This window comes from Pinus tabuliformis, chromosome 8, assembly GCF_031772625.1.
Source record: "Pinus tabuliformis cultivar Carrire ecotype Pingquan chromosome 8, CPIR1, whole genome shotgun sequence".
Lineage (NCBI taxonomy): Eukaryota > Viridiplantae > Streptophyta > Pinopsida > Pinales > Pinaceae > Pinus > Pinus tabuliformis.
Genome location: NC_142294.1, coordinates 1,543,126,931 through 1,543,147,562, shown reverse-complemented (window position 1 = coordinate 1,543,147,562; position 20,632 = coordinate 1,543,126,931). Strand labels below are relative to the sequence as shown.

Here is a 20,632-nt window from a genome sequence, read left to right as displayed (position 1 = left end):
TCTGCTAAGCTAATTAAGAGTCTGATATAAATACTCAAAAGTCTGATAATAAACATAGCAGTGGCATGAAAGATAATTGGCAGTTGTCTTGTCTCATTTGCAAACCCCTTGCATTGTTGGGCTCATTCATTGTTTGATTTCTCATTGATTTGGATGACTGTTATGATCATTGGTTTCTTGAATTCTTTGCTGCCTCATTCTAGCTCTTGCACCCATCAATTGCACTCTTGCATCTCACTGTTTGTAATCTCATCCAACTAATAAGATAATTGCTCCTAAAGAGATTTTGTATTCTTGGGTTAAATTGGCAAATCTAGCATAATACAAGCTTGCTTCCCTAACGAATACTTTTGTTGTTATCAATGTGAAATTTTTATCTGTTCCAGTAACTGGAAGTTATTCTTCTAACTATAAATTTAATTCTGCAGTTTATTTGTTACAACTGACAACAAATAAAATCACAACTGCAATTTTCACCATAAAAATACTGCGGAAAATAAAACACTGAAAACTGAGAAATTCTAGCGCACACAAGAATTTTGACACAGTTATTTTTGGACAATTGTCTGCAGAAAAACCCAATGCGGGAAAACCAGTGCAGCACGTGAGGGTTTTATTATTATTCTTCAGCAACAATATTGAGTACAATAATTTAGATCCTCAATTGGCAATCTAATATGAGGAAAATACTGGCAAAATTACTGTGAAAATTATCTCTCACCCCGCAGCTAATTTCTGCCTCCGAAATTACCTCCCTAGCCTCTGCATTGAGCCTCCTATGTCACCTCTGCGTAGAGCTTACGCTGACCTTGTGAGGATTTTGGCCTTCCCTCCTTTGCCTCTTCCTGGAACTGGAAACCTTCCCCCAGAATGCTGCTACCCTCCTCTTCCACCTGCGACTCACCCTCTAGCTCTATCTTCTCTATTGAGTCACTGCCACTGAGAAAATCGAACTGCCTGGGCCACTGAGTATCTACACTGGTATTTCCTCCATCACCACATCTATCTCCTCTTATAATCCATTGTTGGAGCACCAACAGCCAATGTTAAAACTTAATCAATGCCCAGGATCATCTTTGGATCCATCTGTGTGAATTTTAGATGCTTCTCACCTTATCTCAATAAATATTGATTAATTAACCATATTCCCTAAGTTTAGACTTAGGAAATATGTAAAAAACGGTTAATAATCTAATTGAGACACTTCTAGGCAGACTTTCCAGAAATGATTTCTGGGTTTTGGAGATCTCATGTATTCTAGGCTCTCCTCCAAATTGTGTGGCTAGAACACATCTGATGCTACAAAAAACTAACAATCAACATAAATCAGAAAGTGATATTTTCGGGTATTTTTGCATATCACTGATTCTCAAGGTAGTGAATGTTCCTTTCATTAACATTGAAAAGCACTAGTGCATGTGCGATCTAAAGGACTGCTAGACACATCTTTTGTGACATTGGTTTTAAGGAACATCTCTAAAGATAATTGGTTACATTATTTCTTGTTCTCTTGTGGAAATATCTTTCATGATAAGGTGTAACTTATAATTGTATATTGCAAGCAAGCTTCCTATCTAAGTTTATAGCACTAAATTGATAATCATAATCATAATAAGAGTAATCTTGAGAATCTAAAGAATTGCTAATTGTGTTTATGCTCCTCTTTTGTATCTATTTGGCACATTGGCACTCTAAATATTCCTTGAGCATTATTGACATTTATGAGCAATTATTTTGATCTTGATAACATTATAGCGCCTTCTATCTTATTCATTGAGCATCTCCTCTTTTAGTGAAGATTGTCATTGAATATTGATTTGAGCACTTCGTTGAATATCATTGTAATTTGTCTCTAAGTGCCTAAGATATTTTAACAATTTCACTAAAGGTAATCTCTCATCCTGCAATTGCATCTTAGGATTAGTCTCTTGCATTCATTAATGTACTTCCAAGCATAAGCTTGGTCGATAGAGACATAGGCCCACCTTTCTCACCTAGCTTGAGGAGCCTAGCACCTCTTTAGTGGTTAACACGGTGACCTTGCAGTCGTCAAAGCCACAGTCTCTGCAGCGCCAAAGGCATTGGGTGGTTAGAACCTAAGGGGAGGTATCGTTAACCAAGCCTTTGTTTGCTTCCCCTTGGATTCTCTCTCACAACCTACTCTAGAGACTAACTTCAAAATAATTAAGAGGAAGGATACACTTAGATAGGCATATAACTTAAAATAAACCAAGATTTTGCATCTCACCTAGATTGTAGGACTTGCATCTCATTTAGGATAGTGAAGCATCCTTAAGTAACAATTGTTCATCCAGTGACTTGGTAATAATTTGTTTTAAGCAAGTAATGGACTCCATTTAAGGCACTGGTCTTCCACGATATTCTAATCTAATCATTTAAACTTTCTATTTCAACCAAGTCGCTAGGACATCCAGTTATGTCTCCTGGATTCGTTGGTTGCCAACGAATCTCCTATCTTCACATTTTATAGGGATTACCAACCATAGCTTGTTTTAGGGAGGCATCTAAAATTAAGAGAGTGGGGATCAAAGTGATAGCCCCTACCCTGAGTGTTGTCGCATCTTGCCTGTATAGTTTGGGTGACAACAAGTAGCTTTCTTAAGTTACCATTGGAATCTCACACTTGTGATTGGGACTTTTGCACCAAGTGAGAAACTAGGAAGTAACATTAGTATTTACCTTTGCTTACTGTATTGTAACTTTACATTATTGAAATCACAAATCATGCATTTCATGATCAAATCATCCCATATTATTAGTAATGAGGATTCCCATTCTTCTATTATCTTTCTTAAGTGCATTTCTTATACAGCCATTTCAATTATGAATATGTATCCAAGTTCCTACATAGTATAGCATAGACTTTGCATGGTTTCGCACAAGAAACAAAATTTGGAATTCATAGACCTAAATCAATCATGTACAGTGTTGCAAACATTCCAATTTTATCACGAAATCGCGATTTTTTGGCCTAGCCAATGTTTGCCAATTTTTACTGATATTTTGATGGTATCTTAATTTAGCTGATGTTTGTCGATTTTTATCGATATTTTCCTGATTTTTACGATTTTTTGGTTTTCCAAACCCTTGCCAATTTTATCCTGATGCCAATGTTTGCAACATTGATCATGTAACCTTCTTTTGAAACATTGGCCAAGAGAGTATTGACAAATTCTACTTGATGTTTCATCACAGCCACAAAGACACATTGAAGTCGCTGCCATAAATGGTAATCACTTCAACAAAAGCTAAAAAAAAATTCTTGAGAAGAATCATAGAGCCAACTGTGAACATTCCTATACTCAAGGAACCCCTACTGCAGCAAAACTGAATTTACTTCTCCTACTTGATTTTAATATACATTATCAAGTTATGTTTTGAAAAATATTGAAGTAAATTACTTCTGCAACCTACACCAATTTAATTTGATTACATGAAACAAGAAACTGAGCAAAGAACAAGATACATAGGACACCGTTATTTTTGGACAAAATAGTGTACCCGGAATAACTCAATGTGGGAAAACCAGTGCAGTAGCTTTGAGGGTTTTATACTATTAAGCAATAGTTCTGAATACAATGTCGGTTGCCCTCCTGACAATCCAGTGACAGAGAAAATATAATGGCGAAAAACTAAGTGAGATTAGCTCACTTCACCTAGCAGTTTCCGGCTGATCCGGCAGCAGAACTGGCTAACCCTATCTATCTTTGCGTTGGCCCTACATAGGCCCTGCATTAACCTTACAGGCTCTGCGTCAACTCTGTGTTGTCTCTTCTGCCTCCTAGAGCTTTTGTGTCAGCCTCTCCCAGTTGTTCCGGCAGCTCCCCGACAGTTCCGGATTTCTGCGTGAGGGCAGCCTCACTTCTACGCTGGCCCTTCGGGCTCTACGTCAAGATTGCGTGGGCCCAGATTGGCGCAACGTCAGTCCCTCTAGGTGTTGCGCAACCTCCACTAGTGGCTCTCCGCCCCTTTGCCTAGTATTCTTGAACTATCCATACCCCTCCACTGCAGAATGATCACTTAGTTCGAATTTCAGAGCTTCCTAGCCCCAGAAATTTTGAACTCTAGATCGATTCATTCTCTCGCTGTGTGTTTCTAAATGAACCCCAAGCCTCCTTCTTATACTTTTCTCGTTGAGACTTCAACGACCAAGATTAAGTCTCTAATCAACGGCTAAGATTAAAACTTGACTTGATCTGCTTTCTAGAACATTCTCACCCATATTTTCATTAATACCCATTAATACTTTCATTTTCCTAAGTTTAGACTTAGGAACCCCATTAAAAATATCAATTATTTTAATAAAATATAATTCGGCTAGAATTTCACCAAACAGTTTCTGGATTCTTTAGAACTCATGTGCCTTAGCCTCTCCACCAATTTTCATGGTTAGTGCACATCCGATGCTACCAAAAACTAACACTCCCTCTTAGCGAGGAATGTACTGTAGCAACAATGTCCAACTGCATGCTACTTTGTCTCTAAAGCATCTCCTTTTCGCATTGTTGCTGCCACCAACATTGTGTTGTTGTTGCTACTGTACTGTTGCCCATGACACTGCCACTGCCACTGCTGCATCTGTACTACAACTCCTTCTACATTTGCTGCTAACACTGCCACTGTTAGCTCTGCACTGCATCATTTTTCAATTGTTGCTACTCAGCAATGGAAAAGCATCCAAAATTTCTTAACTAACTGTGTTCAGCATAATACCAGTGAATGTTGGAATCTGACTGCTTAGTCTTTGACACTGAATCTTCTGCCTTGCTGCTGACTTCTGCACTGTGCCATCTGCACTACTTCCAACCTTGCTCTACGCTGATCAGTCTCTGGTCTCAGACTATTGCATCTGTCTCTCCAACCAACCCACTGCATCATCTGACACTAAGTCCATCTCGCTACTGCTGAATCTCGAGCTCTTGTAGCAAGGAATTGATCCAAGAGGTGAATTCCTCAAGGATCTTGCCCACATGTAGTCCTCCCGACTACAGTTCTTTATCACCACATTTCCCTCGTGGAGATGCATGGGCACTCATGGCAAACTCATCTTTGTCAATTTTTGCTGGAGCAGCCTTAGGATCATGTTTCTCATCTTTATCCTTTTGCTTCAAAGGACACTGGGATGCAAAGTGGCCCATCTCGCCACATCTGAAACATTTCACTTTCGAAATGTCCTTCTGCCACTTCTGCCTCTGTTGTCCATTTGATGCTAGAGTTGTGTTCTCCTCCTCCTCCTTGATCTTCGTGCCACTCCCACTGCTGCCATTGAGGTTGACATTAACCAGATCCCTCCTTAATTCTTCATGTTGAAGGGTTGCCCACATCTCCTCCCATGAAGGTAGTCTTTCCCTGCCCAATATACTTTGGACGAAGACTTGCCATTCATCCGAGACTCCATTCAGGGTCGTCCTTACCATCGCGATAGACTGAGTAGACTGCAGCAAGCTGGTCTCTGGTGTCCTAAAGACATTGAAGATAGGAGTTAACGCCTTCTCCCTTTTGCATCAATGTTCGCTACAACTTTTGTTCTAAGTACATCTTCCACTATTTGGAAGAACCTTCATACAATGAAGACAAAGCTTCCCACATTTCTCGGGTTGTAGCTTTGCCCTGCAAGTGTGAGACCACATGATCTCGAACTCCATCGAGTATGAACCTCTTCGCCTTGTCTGCGGGAACAGTCACAATACTCTTGATGTAGGCTTCGAGATCGTACTCCTTCAGAACAGCTAAGATTCTAGTCTTCCATGTGACATAGTGGAAGCTCCTTCCAACCTGTCATGATCTTTGAGCCCATGTGATGCCATATCACCCAAACTATGCTTCGAGATCGTACTCCTTCAGAACAGCTAAGATTCTAGTCTTCCATGTGACATAGTGGAAGCTCCTTCCAACCTGTCATGATCTTTGAGCCCATGTGATGCCATATCACCCAAACTATCGAATTGACTCCTCTAGTCACTACGCAACATTGGTCTGCTACCCGATAAATGAAAAATTTGAACTTTTGGCGAGAAAAGTCCTCTGAGGAGAAAATTCCCCTTCAATGTGTCTTCGCTCTTTTCCAACGGATTTCTGCCCTAGCAGAAACTGCGTCCTTCAAGCACTGCGTTGAGGCTCTGCGTCACTTCCTCTACCTCTGCAAGCTCACAAACCAGAAATCGTACCTCTCTGTCGACTCTCTCAGAGAGAGATTTCCTCGAAATCTCTGCTTTCCTGGCAAGGACTGCACAATCCCTTCAAGGGGATTCGAATTGCTGCCAAATGCAGCTATTGGCCTCTCTGCTCAGAGCTAGATTCGCTCTTCCTATTTCAAAATCAATGCCCTAATACCATGTGAACATTCCTATACTTAAGTAACCCCTACTGCAGCAAAACTGAATTTACTTCTCCTACTTGATTTTAATATATATTATCAAGTTATTTTCTAAAAAATACTTAAGTAAATTACTTCTGCAACCTACACCAATTTAATTTGATTACATGAAACAAGAAACTGAGCAGAACAAGATACATAGGACAACGTTATTTTTGGACAAAATAATCCCTGGAAAAACCCAATGCGGGAAAACCGGTGCAGCAGCTCTAAGGGTTTTATATTATTACGCAATAGTTCTAAATACAATGTTGGTTTCCCTCTCGGCAATCTAGTGATAGAGAAAATATAATGGCAGAAAATTGAGTGTGATTACCTCACTTCACCTGGGAATTGCTGGTTGATCCGGCAGCAAAACTGGCTAACCCCGGCTATCTCTGCGCCAGCCCTACGTAGGCCCTGCGTCAACCTTACAAGCTCTGCGTCAACTCTGCACTATCTCTTCTACCTCCTGGAGTTTCTGCATCAACCTCTACTCGCTGTTTCGACAGTTTCGGATTTTTGCGTGAAGGCAGCCTCACTTCTGGGTTGGCCCTTTTGGCTCTGCATCAAGACTATGTGGGCCCAGATTGGCCCAGCGTCAGTCCCTCTAGGTGCTGCGTTGCATCCACTAGTGGCTCTCCGCCTCTCTGCCCAGTATTCCCGAACTATCCCTGCCCCTCTATTGCAGAATGATCACTTAGTTCGAATTTCTCATCTTCCTAGTCCCAGAAATTTCGAACTCTAGATCAATTCGTTCTTTCTGTGTGTATTTCTAAATGAACCCCAAGCCTCCTTCTTATACTTTTCTTGTTGAGACTTCAACGGTCGAGATTAAGTTTCTAATCAACGGCTAAGATTAAAACTTGACTTGATCCGCTTTCTAGAACATTCTCACCCATATTTTCATTAATACCCATTAATACTTTAATTTTCCTAAGTTTAGACTTAGGAAACCATTACAAATATTAATTATTTTAATAAAATACAATCCGGGTGGAATTTCACCAAACAATTTCTGGGTTCTTTAGAACTCATGTGCCTTAGCCTCTCCACCAATTTTCATGGCTAGAGCACATCCGATGCTACCAAAAACTAACACCAACAACCTTCAATTAAAACCAGAACCGTTCAAACTACGGTAGCACTCTATGAAAAACTCAAAACCTAATCTGGCAGAATTAACTCATAAATTTTGTTCCCCTAAACGTTTTTCAAAAAAAAACTGACCATGACACAAAATTCAGAAGTGAAGACAGCATTAAATCTTCATAAATTTGATTTGCAGCTTTCACAGTAAGATGTGTTTGTTCGTATTATTTTAGGAATAGTTTTGTTAATATTGTTACAACAACATTTCCAAGTCCATATTCAGGATGTGATGATGGAACCTGATATCGTTTGAAATGGCAATATAATAAATCTTAACACATCTATTACTAAAACAATCCACACAAAATCTTCATAATTGTCAAGATTATATGACAATAAATACCAGAACATTTTCTTCTTTGGCCGTCCCTTTTTTATCTGGCTTTTTGGAGGTTCAAGGGTCCTTTGCAAGAACAGAAAAGAAACAATGCATTTCTATTTAGCTGTATCTTTTCCTTGGATAGAAGATCATGTAACAGAAATGTGGCCATATATTCTCTAGTATGAGGACATTTTCGGTCTTGAGCTCCCTAAGCAAACTCAGATAAAGCTTTTAAAAGAATTCAAATGGATAAATTACTAAATCAGCAAAAAGAGCTTCAAATTTATGAAATTTTACATTGGATGCATTTTGCTACCATGGGGCAGACAACAGCCTCTGCTCATTCCATTTCATAATCTGATTCAAAACCTTAAGCATGGTCAATCTCATTCAACTTACAAGATACGGAAGCGAACTGATGTTAGATCTTCACCCAAGCAAACAAGATGTTCCCATCCCACAGCTTCTATCTGTAGAAGAACAAAACCAAAGGCCTGTTAAATACAATGTCAAGCATCATGAAAATGGTTTATAGTCTCATAATTTTCAAAGAACGATATCATCTCCACTTGCAACAATATATGTTATGATAGTTTTCTTCCTTCCCAGATGGCAGATGACCAGTGATTGGTAGTCCATAGTCCAATACCCCAAAGTATTCCCTAATACAGCCTGTTTTATACAGTTTGTCTACCCTCAACGTTTACCTTGATATGTGTTACTATAATATAATATTTTTAACAAAACTGTGGACAATAAACTCATAGGACCTCAAAGATGCTTCTAGAAATTCATTACCCAATGCATAAGAAAGGTTCCATTTGAGGATACTGTTAACATTGAATTTTCCCTAGGCATAATCAATGTTAAGCTTCAGCATGTTCGTGAGTGCATCTTTTGATTCCAGTGTTCAAGATCAGGCTTTGTTCTATTTTCAGATATTTTCATACTTCTACAAGAGATTCAGTTCTGACTTCAATTCTAATTTTATTGGGGGTTACATGCTACACAGGACCATGCATAGGAGGGCGATTACTTAAAAATCATACCTTTCAAATTTTAGATTTGCTATTTTTGGACATTTCTATTTTAAAAATTACTAGTTTCAAGTGATTTCAAGAAAGTGAAAAATCAGACCAATTTAGGGCTTCACTATTAGCCTATGACCCCTATACAATCATGAAGTCCTAGTACACCACCTTTGTATATTTCGCATTATAAGATAAAGTTTTATCCTAAGTGTGTTCTAGATCCCTACCTTGCCTCACCTTGTCTTATCTCCTAATGAGGTGTCGATGTGAGAGCAATCGAGGAGGTTCCATTCATGTATTATATATTTGTATCATTGAGAATAATACAATGAGAGAAAGAAGAATGTGGCTTGAGGCCTTTTCCACTAAAGTTATTGTCTTGTCGTACATTTTATTTGTTATCATGGTATCAAAGCTCCTTCAATCTTAAGGGCATGATAATTCTATGATATTTTTTCATGGAACTTTTGATATCACAGCTCCATGGTATGTTGTGAAACTGTGAAGCCAGTGACGTGAGAAGAAGCCACGCAATTTTGCATTGCTAAAGGACAGGAATTTTGAGCAGGGGTAAAGAACATTCAAGTGGGTCTCTGTTGCTGTATATAGGCATTGTAATTCACATAGGCGACGTGAAGTTTATGGAATTGCTACAAATCTCAGGGTTCATATTGATTTTCTTGTTGTAGATTTGTCTTGTTGAATATTTATTTGAATATAAATTTGGGCATTTAACCCTTGTATGGAGTAGATCTCCGTAGATCAAGGGAAAAAGTTAACACAATAGGTTGTAAAAATTAGATTGCATTTGAGAGGGACATCTCAATGTCTACTCAATTACATAGAGATAAAATGTTATGTTAAAGAATCAAAAAGACCTTTTCCTGCTGACAAACATGCTACCACTATCATCAGAGAATCCATTTGTTTCAAGACTGAATTGTATCGCCATTGGCTAGAATGCTTATTCTCAGATCACTAAAAGAGAGAAAAGAATACCTGAGTGTGTCTATGTGATAGAGTCTTGGTTGTGATCATTGTAATGCCCATAAATTGAAAAACAGGAAACATGTAAATACTCATAAACTGGAAAACAGGAAGCATAAAAATATAATTTGCACTTACCTGAACTGCTAGCTGATCCCGTGAAGTCGCCGATACTGCTGATATTGAGCTCCAATTACCAGGGAGACCAATTCCACCCAGCCTGATTGAGCAGAGGTTGACTGCTCAATCCAACAAGCTTCTCACAGAAGCCCACTGTCCCCCGTGCCCAGAACCTCAGACGGATTCAAGCTCTTCCAATAGCAAATCTCTCACACTAAATTCCTCCTCTGGTTTCACTGTTGAATTTCTCCTTTGGTTTCACTGTTGAATTTCTCCCCCCCCCCGTTCTCGGCTCATAATCCCAGTTTTAACCACGGGCCTGGCAGTGGCCGCCCTCCCGCATGCAACCACCGCCTTCCCCTGTCCCGACACGCCTTCTACGCATATGGCTCTCTCCCTGCTGTCATATGCACTCTGATAAATATCTTATGGGAATTAAACGTCCCCCTTGTATAAGGGTCCTTGTTTTATATAATTTAGTTTTATAAAGTTAACTTATATTTCACAAAGTTTAATTTATAATTATATTTTATAAAGTTAATTTATATATTTTGTAAAGTTTAATATATATATATTTTATAAAGTTTAGAATTATATTTTATAAAGTTTAATAAATTTATATTTATAAAACTTAAATAAATTTATTATTTAAAATTCATCACATTTGTTTTATTATAAAGTTTGAAACTTTATATAGTGGATTAGTTTAGATGGGCCGTTACAATCATTCTCTACACATATGCATACTCTACATCTGAATCACCCCAAGGAGACCAAAAAAACGGCCTGGAATTGCTCAAAAAAAGCATCCTTCAACATTGCATCAAAATTCAACAAGTTGAAGATCGCCAAATGCTCTTTGTGGCTCAACCCAACGTTGCAGGAATCGCCCCCCCCCCCCCCCCCCCGGATCCTAGGCCGGAATCGCGTCCCGTACGAAAGCGTTCCGGAACCTCCAGGCGAAGCGCGATTCCAAAATTCATGAAGCGCGATTCCGGTTTTTTGAAACGATTCCTGGAATATGGGTTGCGTTGCCCCGGATCCGCGCTTCGGAGGGCGCTTCGGGCCTCCGGAAGCGCCATGCTTCGGGCCCGGAAGCGCACGCTTCACGAGCTCCGGATCCGCGCTTCCGGAAATTTCCGCGCGGGCAGCAATGTAACTTGAATTTTTTTTAATTTTTTTTAAAAGTTAACTTGAGTTTGCATTGAGGGGGTGGGTTAGGGTGAGGTTAGGGTGAGTTTAGAAAAGAATAAAGCCCCCATTCTCTTCTCATTTTCTCACTTTGAGTTTATGAGAGTTGGAGAAGAGAAAAGAGGAGAGGAGAAGAGAAGAGAGGAAAGGAGAGGAGAAGAGAGGAGAGCTTGGAGGAGTGAAGAAGGAGGAGCTAGGAGAAGGAGGAGGAGCTTGGAGCAAGAGCTTGGAGGACTTCATCTACAAGAGCTAAAGAGGTAAGTTCAAACCCCAAACTCCCTTGTTTTTTTGAAAAAAAAATTGTATTTTTCTCCTCCCTCTCCTACTCTTTCCCATTGTTTCTACTTGCTCCTTTATTTACAGGTTGTCCACCACCTATATCCATATTCCAAGATGGTGTTCTTTTGGCTTCTATGTATCATTCCACTCTTGGTTTTAATGATGGCAAGGGTGAGGAATAGAGGGGAAGAGGAAGGGGATGAACTTGGTCCTAATAGTAGTGACCCAATGTATGATGAGGAGGAAGGGTTTGAAGAGGAAGGGGATGAACTTGAAGGGGACACTGAAGCACAAGATGGGAAAGGTACATCAACACCCTTGTGGAACTATGTGACCAAACTTGATGGGGGAAAGGGTGGTGGATCTTACAAATTTGTGTGCCCTCATGGTTGTCATGGAGGAAAACCATATACGGGTTCATATACCCGTCTGAGGAGGCATCTTTGTGGGGTGCTGGACAGTGATGAAAAAAAGGGTTCTGTGGGGGTACAAATTTGCCCAAACATTTCAACTGAAGAAAGAAGAAAATACATCCAAATAGAGATGGCTGCACAACGAAAAAACAAGAAACAAAAAACTCATTCTGAATCAAGTGCAACCTCTAAATTTGGTAGTTGCCCATCTCCTCATGGTACTTCTGCAACCTCTGGAGGTAGAAAAACAATAGGGGATTTCCTTAATGTTGCTGGGAGGGATGATGTGGATGGAAAGATAGTCCGTTTTCTTTGTGCTTGCGGTGTACCATTCAATGTGCTTCGCTCTCCCCATTGGCATGACATGGTAAAGGCCATCAATGAAGCCCCAAAAGGATACAAGGCCCCCAACTATGAGAAAGCTAGAACAGTGTTATTAGAAAGAGAAAAAGCTAAGGTTCAAAGAGCTTTGACACGTTTTACACATGAGTGGGTGGATTCTGGGGTATCCATTGTATCAGATGGGTGGACAAATATTAGAAACCAACATTTGATAAATGTTCTTGGTGTTTCTTCTAGTGGTGCAGTATTTATTGCATGTCATGACTCCTCCTCCATCAGTGCAACTGCACAAAACATTGCAGATCTCCTATTGAAATCAATCAAAGATGTTGGTCCGAATAATGTGGTTCAAGTGATCACAGATAATGCAGCAAATTGTAAGGCAGCAGGAAAAATTATTGAGCGTACTCATCCACACATCTTTTGGTCTGGGTGCCTGGTTCACACATTGAACCTTTTGATGCATGATATTGTGAAACACAAAGATTGTGGGTGGATTGCTGAGGTTTACAGGAAAGGGAAGCAGCTCATTAAATTCATCACAGGGCATACAAGGGTAAACTACTTCTATGGCACTTACTCCAAGTTGCAATTGCTTAAAATTGCAAAGACAAGATTTGCTAGTTATTACCTCACCTTTAGGCGGCTAGTGAGGGTGAGACAAGCTTTAACTAATCTGGTGTGTGCTGAAACATGGGATGAAATTAACACTGACACAGATGGTGCTAATGTAGTCAAGGACACTGTTCTTGACAGTTACTTTTGGTCACAGGTTAAATATGTTTTGCAATTCACCAAACCAATTTATTACATGATCAAGTTTGCAGATTCAGATCGACCAGTAATTGGGGAGGTGTATGAGCAAATGGATAGCATGTTGGGGCAGATTAAAGACATTGTTGAGCCTCGAGATACCACCTTGTACAATTATATTCGTGTAGAGGTGCAAAACCGATGGGAAATGCTAAATATTCCATTGCATGCATTAGCATATGTTTTGACACCTAAATACTATCATCCATCATGGCTTTCAACACCAGCACCTGGGGGGGGAAGCAGGAAAAAACCACACCAAGATAGAGAGGTTCACGAAAAATATATGGCTGCATTGAGTAGATTAATCCCTGATAATGAGGAGGCTGCATTGGTACGGAGACAGGTGAGCAACTATACGCTCAACACTGGTCCATTTGGGAGCATGCATGCAATTCAAGATCGAGAGCATTTTTCTGCTCTTGAGTGGTGGAACATGCATGGAGGGGCTACTCCACTTCTACAGAGTTTGGCATTGTGGGTGCTATCACAGGTGGTAAACACTTCTTCTGCAGAGAGGTGTTGGAGCTCTTATTCTTTCATCCACAGTGTTAAAAGGAACAGGTTGAATTTAGACCAGGCAGAGAGCTTGGTTTATGTTCATTACAACTTGCGATTGTTGTCCCATTACTGTGAAGATGCAAAGTCTAATAAAGACTTGTTGACTTGGGACAAGAATCCAGAGGAGCCCAATTTGGAGGATGGAGTGTTGCGACTAGAGCAATTAGAGGATGCTCTTATCCAGGTATGTCCATTGTGGTATGAATTTTCCAATTTTCCCTTATAAAGCATTTCTCTAATTCATGTTTTTAATTTTTTTGTTAACTAGTGTTTTTTTTTTTTTTGCATGAATTTTTTGAGCGATTCTAGGATGATGATGACCGTGTTGATATGCCACCACCCCCACCCCCATCTGGTCCCTTGGTTCCTAGGTTCCATGGTTCAACACCAACAGCAGGGGGTTCTTCTTCATCAGTTCCAGTGCCACGACTTACACAGGGACCATCTTCTTCATTGCCACCACGTGGAGGCCCGCCATCACGTTCTATTCGTGGTGGAAGGAGGAGAGATTAGTAGATATATTCACAATCTACTTCTTTTTGTCATAGATTACTCATTAGACTTGTAGACTTGTGAATTTGAATTTTGAACCTTTTTGGCTTGGCGGTGACCAAGTGACATATTTTGTAAACATTATTATTTGAATTTTGGACATGACAAATGTTGACAGTTGCTCACTTGCTAGATAAATCATAATATGCTCTATGTTTTATGTTTTATAATATGCTTAAATGTTTTATGTTTTATAATATGCTTAAAAATTTGATGTATGTTTGTAATAGCTAGAATATAGATGATTGTTGTACTAGTAAGTAACTACAATGGAATCATGGATGCCATATCTATCTTGATTTATGCAAAAATATGCATGTTTTCATGTCTTCTACAATTAATTTGGTATTTGGGATGTTTGTTTTGAGTATAAATGCAAAAAAAATATATATATATAGCAAACGCTTCCGCGGACGCTTCGCTTCCTAGATTTTTGGAAAATGACGCTTCCGCGCTCCGCGCTTCTGCTTCGCGCTTCCGCTTCGCTCCCGCTTCGTGCAACATTGGCTCAACCCCTCCCTCTAATATTGATCCTCATTGAGATTCTCATCTTCTTTCTTGATCCTAACTACTTGGATGTGCAGAGTATGAAAGGATCGATCAACACAAGAATCATTAATATCTTCTTGCATGCTTCCACAACTATCTATAGCTCTTACGATCAATCCAACATCCATGAATTCTACAGTCAACTTCTATCCATCAGACGACAATAAGTAATATCATCCTAATACCTTCAAACCTGCAAGTAAACTATGCATAGCGATTCTAGACCAGGACATTGTTCATGTTACGTTGGCACCCACCCTGGAAATAAGCTTATGTGTGCAATCTAGGGTTTGATTCCCAACACCATTTGCTAGTGACTTGATCAACAACTATCTATCAAGCAATCAGTAACAACATTATGCCAGTCAAAAGTTTGCATATGACCTATAACCATAGTTTTAAAATCTGACCCGGTCGGATGTGAAAGCAGTGAAACTGGCCAATTGAACAAGTTCAGGTATCAAGCAGGCCAACAACCTGAATTGGTGAGCTGGTTTGGCACTGTTACTGATCTGATTAGTAGGGTTGCTAATGTCCCAGCAACCTGTTGGATGGACACACAGAAGGCAAGGGCCCACTGTCACCTTGGCCCAATCCCCCACTGTTTAGACCCAACAACCTCCTAAATGGTCAAGGGAGGAGTCCCAATTATTACCCCAAATAATTCCAAATAAGATCAGTTCCTTAATGGGGTCACTTGGAGTGGAGGTGTTAATCTTCTGGGAATTGTCAAGCTATTAATGATGTCACTGTACAGCAGAACACTAAACAGGGTATTTAGCAGAACCATAACACATAAAATATGGAGTGCAACCTATCAATTTTGGTCTACATAATTTTTAACTTTTTTCACAGTTACAACACTATATTCCCTAAGGAATATACATATACTTACAACACTATATATTCCATATGAAGAATATACATATACGTACAACCTAAGTCACCGGGTTCGGCGAATTTAATCCTAGGCATTCGAAATTCGTCGAACTTCAACCAAATTCGAATTTGTTCGATCAGGTTCGCTGAACAAAATGACGAACTCGAACCCCGAACTTAATCGCTGAACTTCATTAAATTCGAATTAAATTCACCACTAAATTCGTTGAGGTTCGATTTAATCTGGTTTTTAAAAAATGATTTTTATGCGGGCTCGTCTAAGTTAGGGTTTCGTTTTTTTTGTTGTTTAAAATTTAAAAAAAAAAAATTGTTGTTTATGTGTGCCGCAAGCAGGGTGGGTTTTATTTTGTTTTATTTCACAAATCCAAAACATAGTGACAGCGTCACTCTCCCACGGGTTTCGTTTTGTTTTATTTCACAAATCCCAAAACACAGTGACAACGTCACTCTCTCACGGGTTTCGTTTTGTTTCATTTCACAAATCACACAATGCATACAAGCCTCGGCCCTCTCGAGACAAAACAATGACAGCACTAGCAGTAGCACTGATGTAATATCCCTTATCAGAGATATCCTTCAAACACAAGCAAACTCCAACCAGAGAAATAACAGTAGTGCAACATACAGTAATGTATACATGGAATATAAGCAGATACTCAAGAAATGCAGAGAGAAATGCTAAGCCATTTTTTATACTAAGTAATGGAAAGAGTACAAGAGGTGATCAGAAAGATGGCACCTCGACTTGCAGAAGGCAAGTGAAGAAATACACTCAGAATGGTAAGGAAATGGCCTCTCTTTGAACTGCGTCCAAACTGCCAGAGAACTGTTGTGTTGCTGCTACTGCTGGAATCAAATGAGGATTTGGGGTTGTTCCCCTCCTCAGAAAATGCTGAAACTCTGGAATCAGCCTCTGCTCAATAAACCCAGAAAAGCCCAGAAAGCTATTCTAAAATAGCTGACCCCCGAAAATCACCCCCATGGGAATCTACGCAATCCCTCAAGGCTCTGCGCTGCCCCTGAAGAGGATCCTCCAAAACTCTACCCGAAACTCTACCAAAATCCTCCAATATGCAAGGTCTGATCCCTTGCTCAATCTCCAAGCTCAAATCCTCCACACAAACCCTGTCCGAAGATCCTACCAAAAGAGACTGCATCCTCCCCTCTCAAGACTGCGCAGTCATCAAAATGCTCAATTCCTCCTCAACTCCAGAAATCGCTCCTCCTACAAAATACTGCTGAAACTACCTTGCCCGAGCAGGCACTCGAAGTCCCCCGGGGCTAAGGGTGAGATCTCCGAACGGAGACACTCGATGCACTAAACAATGCTGCAAACAGGCTAAACAGCCAGCGTGCTCTAAGTCGAAGTGACTAGCTCAAATGCAACATAATCGAATGATCAAAATGAGGAGGCTCCTCTCTCCTTTATAGCGTTGGCCTCTCTCAAAACCCTAAGGCCCACCTCCTCCAACGTAGCCTCTCTCTTGCCACGTGTTCCTTCTCCATCTGCGCAGTCCCTCCAAGTGTCTACGTGGGCCCCTTCTCTACGTGGTCCTTGGGCCCCCTTGGCTCCCCTTTTAAGTTACAACGTTGTGCTACTAGGGAGTGACTTTATTCATAAAGTGAGTTATGTCCCCCTTTCCTCACCTTTTTATTTATAAATAACTATAGAAGGCAAAATTGAGCAAAATCGAATATTCCAATTAGCCATGGCTAATTAGGAATATTACAGTCTCCCCTAGCAAAATGTTGCTTGTCCTCAAGCAACTGAAGTGATGGACGCTGCAAAATTTTCTCACTCTCCCAAGTGGCATCCTCATCGGGTAAATTCTTCCACCTCACCAAGAATTCTCGGACCGTCCTACTCTATAGCTGCCTCTCCCTGGTATCAATAATAGCCTCTGGCTGCAACACCAAATGCCCCTCATCATCTGTGGGTGGTAGCTCATCTGTCACTGTCAGCTGCTGCCCCAATGCCTTCTTCAGGCATGATAGATGAAAAACGTTATGAATCTTGCTGCCTTCGGGCAACTCCAATTCATACGCAACCCATCCAATCTTGCGTATCACCCTGTATGGCCCATAAAAGCGGGGCTTGAGCTTATCAGCTCCCTTCTTCTTCAGTGACGACTGTCGGTATCGCTGTAATTGTAGGTAGACCAAGTCCCCTACCTCAAACTGTCTCTCCACCCGACCCCTGTCAGCATACAGCTTCTACTGGTTCTACGTTGTAGCCATATTATCTTTGAGAGCTCGGAGGATATCCTGACTCTCTTGGATCCAAATCTTGACTCTCGGAGCCTTGCTAGCACCAAACATCACGTCAGCAAAAGATAAAGGATTATATCCATACAAAGCATAGAATGGTGACATACCAATGGACATGTGATGTGTAGTGTTGTAGCAGTACTCCCCTAGATGCAGCCACCTCAGCCATGCTCATTGTTGCCCACTGACATAGTTACGCAAGTAGCCCTCCAGCCACTTGTTAACTATCTCCGTCTGCCCGTCCGTCTGTGGGTGATAACTGGTACTCGGTGTCAACTCCGTTCCCACCAACCAGAAAAGCTCCTGCCAAAACCCGCCCATGAAACGGCTGTCCCTGACACTGATGATGATCTTAGGAAGACCATGTAGCCTGAAGACCTCTCTGAAGAACAGCTCGACCACCTGCACTGCTGTGTAATGTGCGGATATGGCGAAAAAATGTGCGTACTTTGTCAGTCAATCAACGATGACAAAGATACAATCCTTGCCCTGCACCATGGGCAACCCTGTGATGAAGTCCATCGAAATACTCTCCCATTTCCCCTCCGGAATGGGAAGAGGCTGCAATAATCCTACGGGATGGCTCATATCCCCCTTGTTCCTCTAGCAAATATCGCACTCCTGGATATGTTGGAGTACGTCCTCCTTGAGGCCCTTCCATGAGAACCTCTCTCTAATGGCCCTGTAGGTTTTGGTAAACCCCTGATGGTCGGCCAATGGTGAATCATGTGATGCCTGAAGTATCTTCTTCTTGAGCTAAGATCCCTCAGTCAAGAAGATCCGGTCCCTATAGTAGATGATCTCATCGATTACCCTGTACTTGTCATCCGCCACCTACCCATCCAGAACCTCACATGCAAATCTGTTCTTGGAGTACTCTACTAAGAGTCGAGCCCTCCAGTCTGTGTCCAAGCTCATAAGAGACAATGTGGCTGGTCTACGTGAAAGGGCATCTGCTACCATGTTGTTCTTACCCTTGACATACTCAATGTCAAAGTCATACACTTGGATCTTACTGATCCACTTTTGTTGCCTCTCCGTAGCTGTTTCTGCTCCAAAAAGAACCTGAGGCTGTTGTGATCAGTCCTCACCCTGAACCTGTTACCCACTAAATACTGTCGGAATTTGAGCAATGCATGCATAATGGCCAGCATCTCCTTGTCGTATATAGAATACAACCTCTCGTGCGGAAGGAGCTTCCGACTCTCAAAGGCTATAGGGTGACCTCCCTGCATCAACATTGCATCGATCCCCTCTCCCGACGCATCACACTCCAAAACAAATGGCTACAAAAAATCCAGCAATGCAAGCACTGGGCAGCTGCTCATAACCTCCTTGAGCCTATCAAAGGCTCGCTACGTTGTATCCGACCAACTGAATGCCCCCTTCCTCGTTAGATCTGTCAGGGGTGCAGCAAGCTGTGAGAAACTCTTGACGAACTTCCGGTAGTAAGTACAAATGCCACTGAATCCTCGAAGTTCTGTCACGTTCCTCGGCTCCGGCCAATCTCTCATGGCCCTGATCTTCTCGTCGTGGACTCTCACTCCGTCCATCCCTATGATGTGTCCCAAGTACAACATCTCCGTCAACCCAAACTCACACTTGGAGAGCTTGGCATAGAACTGCTGCTCCTCCAAGATGCGCAACACTGTCTCAATGTGCTGGAGATGCTCCTCCCAAGTCTTGTTGTAAATGAGAATATCATCAAAGAACACCAACACAAACTTCCTTAAGTGACTGCGGAAGATGCGATTCATGCAGCACTGGAATGTCGCCAGGGCGTTGGTTAGCCCGAAGGGCATCACCAAAAACTCAAAGTGCCCATAGTGACACCTGAAGGCGGTCTTGGAATGTCCTGCTCCCTCACGCGAATCTGATGGTACCCAGATCTCAAATCAATCTTTGAGAAGAACTGTGCTCCTCTCAACTCATCCATCAACTCATCCATCCTAGGTATGGGGTACCTATTCTTCAGGGCCTTCTTGTTCAGGGCCCTGTAGTCAATGCACATCCTCAATGTGTCGTCCTTCTTCTTCACCAACATCATGGAAGAAGCAAAAGGACTCATGCTCGGCCGAATGTGCTCAAGAGCCAACAACTCCTGAATGGCCCACTCAATCTCATCCCGATAGGCTTTGGGATGCCTATAGGGGGTAGTAATCACTGCTTGCATGCCCTGCTCAAGCTCAATGGTGTGCTCAAACCCTTAGTCCGGTGGCTGTCCCGGCGGAATCTCCCCAAACACTGTGGCATACTGGTCAAGGATGGACTATATCTTTGGGTGCACCGTCTGCCCTGTAGTCCCTGCCTCTGATGCACGCAGCTCCACTGCCCACTCTACGTCTCCCTTCCAGAAGACTGCCTCCATCCGATGAGCCGAAACAGTCTGAGGCAGATATGTGTGTTGTCCCTGTATCTTCTCATGCCTCCCTGTCTTCTCATCATCCCACTCCATCTCTAGGGCCTTCCAATCTGTCGTGACCTTCCCTAGAGTGATAAGCCACTGAACACCCAGTATCATGTTGGTGTCCGGAATATCGACCACGAAAAAGTGGTCAGTCAGTGTGTAGGTGCCCATCATCACTGATAACTCTGGAACATAACGAGCACACACCATGGTCTGATCTCCTGGGACCAAAACTGAAAAGCCATCGAAGCTCTCTGTCTGTATACCTCTCCGCTCAACCATCTGTGCATCGATGAAGTTGTGGGTTGCCCCACTGTCAACCAAAACTGATACTCGCTGGCCACGTACTGTCCCCCGTACGCACAGCGT

At 41.6% G+C, this 20,632-nt stretch overlaps 1 protein-coding gene across 6 annotated transcripts in view; it reads right to left on the bottom strand.

Moving 5' to 3' along the window:
* LOC149241820 (zinc ion binding protein) overlaps window positions 1-20,632 on the bottom strand; it is a 426,994-nt gene that overhangs the window by 244,621 nt on the left and 161,741 nt on the right. For all 6 annotated transcript variants that reach the window (XR_016246597.1, XM_089374060.1, XM_089374061.1 and 3 more), the window contains one exon: window positions 8,250-8,320. Coding sequence is in view for 5 of the 6 variants with exons in the window: in XM_089374060.1 (XP_089230186.1) it covers window positions 8,250-8,320 (71 nt within the window). In the remaining variant the exon portion in view is untranslated. The remainder of the gene's footprint in view (window positions 1-8,249; window positions 8,321-20,632) is intronic.